Raw genomic sequence first — 7306 nt, forward strand, 5'->3', positions numbered from 1 at the left:
AATGCACCTATCAATGTTAAGCCCCAGGGTGGGGGGGGGGGGGGAGGGCTACCTACGGGAAATTGACTCAGAGCCTTCCCCTGGGTAGGGATTTTGACATGTAGGCATTGCCCCATGGTCGGGAATTTGACATGTCCGCCATCTTGGAACACCGAGAGAACCTGGAGATGAGTTATCCTCAACCTTGGTTTTGATGGGACTTCTCTTGTTTTCCTGATTTTTCTGGACACCGTGGTTGAAAGAAAGGAAAGCATATCCTTCAGAGGTGGATCCATACCGGTTTCCAACGTTTTACGGAAGTCGGTCAGAAACATGGGAAAAGGGACTTTGGAGAGTTAAAATCTAAAATCTTCCCGGGGGAGTATGCCCCCGGACCCCCCTAGAAACTATTTCGCATCCTAGCTCCGCCCCTTGTCTTGTCTTTTTGCAAATAAGGTCCATCACTTCTATCAGTCCTTGCTGGAGTGTTCACAACTACGAGAATGTTTCTTTCTACTTTTTTTTGTGATTACTTTTTGTATCATTTCTACATATTCATGAATTTTCCACTCTATCATTGTGCATGCTTGATTGATTCGAAAGCTGGTTAATATTGTTCGTGTTGTTTTGCTAAACGTTAGGGTCTTGTTCGGTACTGTGAGCAGCGAAAGGTTTCGTGTTACGCGACAAATTTCCATCAGCTGTTAAAAGGGAATTTGAAATCGACAGTGAAGAACATTCATTGGTGTTCGAAAAGTGAGAATCTAATGAAAAAAAAGTTACTCCAGGGAAGGAATGTGATGTTCCGAAGGATCCCGGGGGTGGGGGAATTTGACAGTCTGTAGGTGCCCAGGGGTGGGAAATTTGACGCTAGCTTCCACGAAAATGTCAAATTTCCCATGAAGTTTATTGAACTTTTGATTGCGCCTGATGATGACATGAAGAATTCGGGCTTTTTCTGCCATTTTATCTCGAAATTATTTGTTCCTTGATGATTTGAACAGAGAAACCGCACCAACTGTCAAGCAGGATTTGCAGAAATAGCTTTGATTGCAGGCATCAAAGCCAGAGTGCTATTTTGTTTTTGTCGCGTCTTTACTTGAATCGCAGCGTGCAAGTAATTTCCGGTAAAATCTGATTGGCTCACATTTATAGCATGACACATGATAACATCACTCTTGACAGGTGGGCGGCAGACGACTCGTTAAGAAATTGTATCAGGCGTACTTTGTAGCGCCCTGTCTCAAGAAAAGTACGCTTGGTCGCAGGTTACGCTACACCAGGAGCCCATATTATGGGCTCCTGGCTACACTCAGTCTCCAAATTCTTAATTACACAGCCTTCTTCGGGAACGTCACGCAACGATGCCTACAAAGAGAGCGTTGTAGACTTCAATTTTTGACAGCTGATGTAAACGAAAATACAACAAAATTAAAAGAATGTTTACTGAACAGAAACCTTTAAATCAAGTTGTAATGAATTTCCTGTGTTTTTGGGAGGATAACAAAATGAAAATTGAATCAGAGATCATTTGCATTCTTCCCTGCAGAAAAATTGGACAAGAACGGTTCACTACCCGGCAGATTAGCATAGCCGACAAGGTGTGAGATTTTATCTTCAGTTACTTCCTGTATGAAAACCATTGAATAGTTTTCTAGGAACTCACGCAATTTAGTAGATCTACGTTCTAATAGCATTGATAAACAAAGCGAATATTAAGCCGCTGTTACACGTTGAAACGTTTAACTAAAACTTGTGTGCAACGGCGCTGCAAAACAAGTTTCAGAAGGCATTGCACCGCGTAACATAACGGTCCAAACTCGTTCGGGAACGTTGAAACTGGTCTCGAAATGTGCCTTAGCCGGTTTCTGACTGGCTTACATGGCGTAGCGTAACAAGACCGAGCGAGACCAGTTTCACAAAGTGGTGTTACACGGTAAAACTCTTGTTTTTATCACCACTGCGATTGCTGCGACCGTTGCAGAAGTAGAAAGCGGTTCATCTTTCGTGAAACTTGTCACGCAACGGAAGTTTAAAAAAGTTTCACGACAACGAACATGTTACACGGTGTATTACCTCCTGAAACTTGTTCCGCAGGGCCACTGCACACAAGTTTCAACTGAAAGGTTCAACGTGTAACAGCGGCTTTATAGACACAAATTTTAAAACCTTGGCCTCCAACCATGAATAAACTTAAGCAATTTTCGTCGATCAAACATGTTACTCATACCCAAAGATGTCAAGAAAGACTCATCGGTTAGAGTAGCAAGCATCTCCCCATCTATTTGCTTGCTTTTAAACATCTCCACGCACTCTCCCAAGTTGAGCTTTTTAAGGCATTCTCCGACCTCCGACACTGACAAGCTTGATACATCATCTGGGAAATCTGCAGATAAACCCTGCCCGCCAGAAGCTGTTGATGTTAGGCTTGATACAGCAGGACCGTAAGGGGGATCTTTGCTATCGCTAATGACGGTAGAGGGTGATTGATGAGGTGGCGGAGAATTTTCAGTTCCTTTCGATGTTTTATCGGAGAAAAGGAAACTTTGGAATCGTTTTATTATCTCTTTTGGACGCTTTTTTCGCTCTGGGTTTAATGGCTGAGATGGAGAGGCAGCCGAGTCTTGTCCTTGTTCAGATTTCACGCTGTCATCAGCATTATTAACAGCATCACCATCGAAGAAAGGATCAGGCATATAAATGTATTCATCATCATCATCATCATCATCATTAAAATCATCATCAAAATCATCATCACTACTCGCTTCGTGAATGTCTTGGTCAACTCTTTCATTGGTCATTGTCATCCCGGGTTTTTGGGATTCAGTCTCAGCTGTCTGAATTGCCGGGTGTTCCCTCCCAGGGGAAATCGGTAAGACATTGTGATATAGTTTACGCGTATCATGGTCAGTTGTCACAGGGAGTATGTTCTGTTGCGGTCTCGACGGCGTTCGAATAGGAGGAACTGGAGGAGAAACGTCCTCATCCAAGCATTTGCGTGCAGTCGGTGAACCGAGACTGGACTTCATGCCTTTGTGATAATTGCCTTCTCGGTAGTCTGCGGGCTTCGGGGCCAACACGGTCGGTTTTGTCGCTTTAACTGGCGGCGATTTGAGCTTTTCAGGTTTTGGAGGACGCGATGGAGGCAATGGAATTTCATAGTATTCAACGTCGTCATAAGAGCTTCCTGAATGCGAACCACAAGGGCTTCTAGGTGGAATACGAGGTTTCACTTCCGCATAATCGTAGATTTGCTCTTCGGCGCTGTCATCGCACAACCTCGTCGCGTTTATTAGGGAGATATCGACTTTTTCTAAGTTAGCACCGTCATGGATGCGTTTGCAGATTCTTACATATTCCTCATCCTTTGCTAGAGCTCCTACAGCAGGCAACACACTAACATCCAAATCCATGGGAATCATCAAGACGGTCACCTCACCTTCATCGGTGCGACTGGTACACACGATAGTAGACTCTTCGCGTTTTTCTTTCAAGAGTACAGAGTTGAGTGGAAGCATTTCAATATCATTTAACATGATTTCACTGGAGATAAATCTCACACGGATGGGAAGCGAAAAGCGATTTAACACGTCTAGGAAATTATATTGTTCCGCGCTTGCTAATGGTTCGAACGCAGCTTTGAAATCCAAAGGAAGCTTTACGCTGTCTCGAGTCTTGTTGACAAACTCGCATTCAATGTACTTACCGCGGTTTTCTTCAACAGTCTTTTTAATCTCCAATATGTCGCCTGCTTTCAGCCTGAATGTTGGTGGGCTGTCGTGGACGACACGAAATAATTTCACACTTGTGGCGTCGACAAGATCTTGCACACTGTAATAGACATCCTCGCAGACCGTCGGAAGGACTTCGACTTTGCATGCAGAATTTACTGGGATAAAAAACTCCCTGTCTACTCCGGTAGCTTTTGCAAGGACCTTGTCCGTTCTTTTACATAAATGTAGCTTGAGAATTTGTCCCGCTGAAAGCGTTTTAGTATCATCTTCGTTGTATACTCCGCTCTCAACCTGGACTAGATGCGGAAACTTTGGGAATCGATTGACAAACGCCTTCAGGGTGAAGGACGAATCGCTCCAGTTGATGAGATTTTCATCCATCGTTTGGCTGAGTCCATACACTCATGTTCCACAACTGTCGACGTAGACGATCATTTCAAACAGCTCTGTGGCTGGAAAGGCTAGTTCTCAATAATTGACCCCAAATGGTATAAATTACGCATGCTCCGTTGCTTCTGTTGCTTGGGCTAATGCATATATTTGTTTTGATGTGGCTGAGGATACAGGGCAAGAAACGTTCTTTTCAATTCACTTCTCCCTTAAATACAGTGTGTATTTTTCTTGTCCGAACCACAAAACTACTTGTCCAAAAATAGACAACCACAACAATACTAAAGGGTAATATATAAACTTCATATTTCATTTTAGCTCGTAGAATTAAAACTAACAGATTGAAAAAACATATCTTTTGATACATTTAATTGTTTTAGTCATTGTGTTTATTCAGGCAGTTCGGGAAGTGGCGGTAATATCTTAATATGATATGGTAATATGATATCTTCAGATGATGAACTGACAGTCATGAGATCCTGAAGGCCAACTGGAAAACATGGACTGGACTCTGGACTGGACTCTGGACTGGACTCTGGACTGGACCCTGGACTGGACTTTATTAAACGAAGTTAATATTTAACCAATAATATAACGATTAACCGTTTCTATTTAATTGAATGAGAATGAGAATGGATGTTTTTTCCAAAGGGAACATAAACGAAAAATCGAACAACGTTGCCCAGTAACTTTCAATCAAGTCAAGCTACTATTACGTGAATGTTGTGACCACGATATATCTCATCCGTGCGCTGTCTAAAGAATGTTAGGAATGTAGTCCAATTCAATATATTCGATATGTTAAGCGCGACCTCTTTGCGCACTATTTTTACAATGGAACCAGCAAGGAAACTGCAAGCTAAGCACTTCAGTTGTTTACAGCGGTAAATTAACGTTACAAACCCCGCCACTTATACGCTTGGCTATGATCGCGTGAATGCTGTGAAAGTTTGAAGTCATCACGTGACAATGTAATGTCGTCACGCGATCCTATCTCGTGCGTGTGCTATTTTAGGAATGTAGCGGACCACCCCTATAGTGAACATTTTTATCACGTTCCAGTTCTTATCACACAAACGTTCATTTCACACGAAACCACGCTGATGTAATTGTATCGATAACACTAAAAAGGTTGATGACAGTAAGTTTTTTCGGTGTATGTTACCTTGTACTCCAGTACCGATGGTAATTTGTGAAAGACTGTAACTGCAAAAATATTCGAAAAAGAAAAGAAAGTGACGAAGCTACTATACATTCTTGTGCAGTTAATTTGTGCATTTTATGGAATGGGAATAAAGCAGCGTACGAAAAAGGACGATTGTCTAATAAAGGCTAAAGGATTGCCTAACAAAGGCTATTTATTCCGAAACGAAAAGATATTCCTGATAAGATATTTTAAAGCAAGATAATTTTAAGGCGTTGTGGATCCCTCCCTGTTGCATATGCATCTGTGCATCGTGTGCGGCTAGTAACATGTCATAACGAAAAATCGGACAATGCTGCCTAGAAAATTTAAATCAAGTCACTCAATATTTTCGATATGTTAAGCGCGATCGCTTTGCGCAGTATTTCTACAATTGAACCAGCTAGCACTACAAACTAAGCACTTCAGTTGTTTACAGTGGTAAATTAACTTTACAAACCCCGCCACTTGTACGCTTGGCTATGATTGCGTAAGCTCTGGAAAGAAGCAGACTAACAACAATTTTTATAAAAGTGACGACACATTTGAAATTAAATTTGCAAGACATGTTTCGGTCGTGCAACGACCATGTTCAGTTGAAAGTAGAATTAATTTGAAGTTACATTTGAATTTATAATATGCTAAACATAGATAAATAACAACGTGAAATAAATTGGGAATCTGACAAAATAGCCAAAGGTAACAAAAAAGAGTGTACAATGGAACATGTTGATTAGAACGAGAGAGTTAAATTAGCATGATATAATTGCTTATTATATCAGGAGCAACCTTCTTTAAATAAGCAATTATATCATGTTAATTCAACTCTCTCGTTCTAATCAACATGTTCCGTTGTACACTCTTTTTTGTTACCTTTGGCTATTTTGCTAGATTCCCAATTTATTTCACGTTGTTATTTATCTTTGTTTAGCATATTATAAATTCAAATTAATTCTACTTTCAACTGAAGATGGTCGTTGCACGACAGAAACATGTCTTGCAAATTTAATTTCAAATGTGTCGTCACTTTTATAAAAATTGCGTAAGCACTGTGAAAGTTTGAAGTCATCACGTAACAATGTAATGTCGCCAGGCGATCCTATCTCGTGCGTGTGCTATTTTTAGAATGTAGTCCGCTTCAAACACAAGGCTAGATAAGTTATGGGATGGGAAGAGGGGGTGGCAAATACCAAAACATTGTTGCCAGGAGCACGGTTTTTGAGCGTCCCCGAACGTCTCTCTGTGTCAAATTTTTTGCAAAGCCATTTTGGGATTTAAATCTCGGTCTCGCAATCAAAACCCAAAGTCGCGGTCTGGCAGACAAAAACGCTAGTCTCTCCAGAAAATGTAAAAAAATACAAAAAAAATGTGTAAGAAATATCCTACACATATCATGTTCATAATTAATTGTTTCTCGATAACCTCTCGGCTCAGCCAACTTGTATTTATACGTTTATAAACCAAGTTTATCTCTAATGAAGTCGTTGTGGTCCTGTACAAAAAATGTCTCCCTTATGTCAGTAGGGTGAAAGGTCAGTAGGGATGGAATGAACATGGGTGCCCGCTTATTAACACACTCTCTTAGAGGATGAAAATAAACATTGGACTCTTTTCCAATTTTCTTCTCGCCTTCCTGCATGTATTCCCTTCTCATTTTCCCCACAATTACGAGGTCAAGTGGTGGCCGCGGGATAGCCGGAGGCTCTCGTAATTTCTGATTGCAGCCCGTAGCAAACAGACACTTTGCTATTGCAGAAATAAAGAGAGGTTAGTACAAAGGCTCCTGATGAAGGGGAGGGCTTTTTACCAGAAGCTTGAGCGGTCGCTTGTTCACCGGTTGGTTGTTGACGGGCTGCTTGTTGTGCGTGTTGACCGACCAGTTGTTGACCGGCCAACTGTTGACCGGTTACTGCTTGTTGAGCGTGATGACCGACTGGATGTTCACCGTGTTGACTGGCTGGTGGTTGACCGTGTTGACCTGATGTTTGTTGCCTGGCTGATAGTTGACCGGTTGCTTGTT

The 7306-nt window shown here is 41.7% G+C and overlaps 1 protein-coding gene across 1 annotated transcript in view; it reads right to left on the bottom strand.

Moving 5' to 3' along the window:
• Positions 1–5443, bottom strand: part of LOC137992253 (uncharacterized) — a 5952-nt gene extending 509 nt beyond the window's left edge. The window contains exon 1 of the mRNA XM_068837469.1: positions 1–5443. This exon is cut by the window's left edge and continues 509 nt beyond it. Coding sequence (XP_068693570.1) covers positions 2142–4094 — 1953 coding nt within the window. The 5' untranslated portion in view covers positions 4095–5443 and the 3' untranslated portion in view covers positions 1–2141.
• Positions 5444–7306: the final 1863 nt, after the last annotated feature.

The sequence above is a fragment of the Montipora foliosa genome, chromosome 2, assembly GCF_036669935.1.
Source record: "Montipora foliosa isolate CH-2021 chromosome 2, ASM3666993v2, whole genome shotgun sequence".
NCBI lineage: Eukaryota > Metazoa > Cnidaria > Anthozoa > Scleractinia > Acroporidae > Montipora > Montipora foliosa.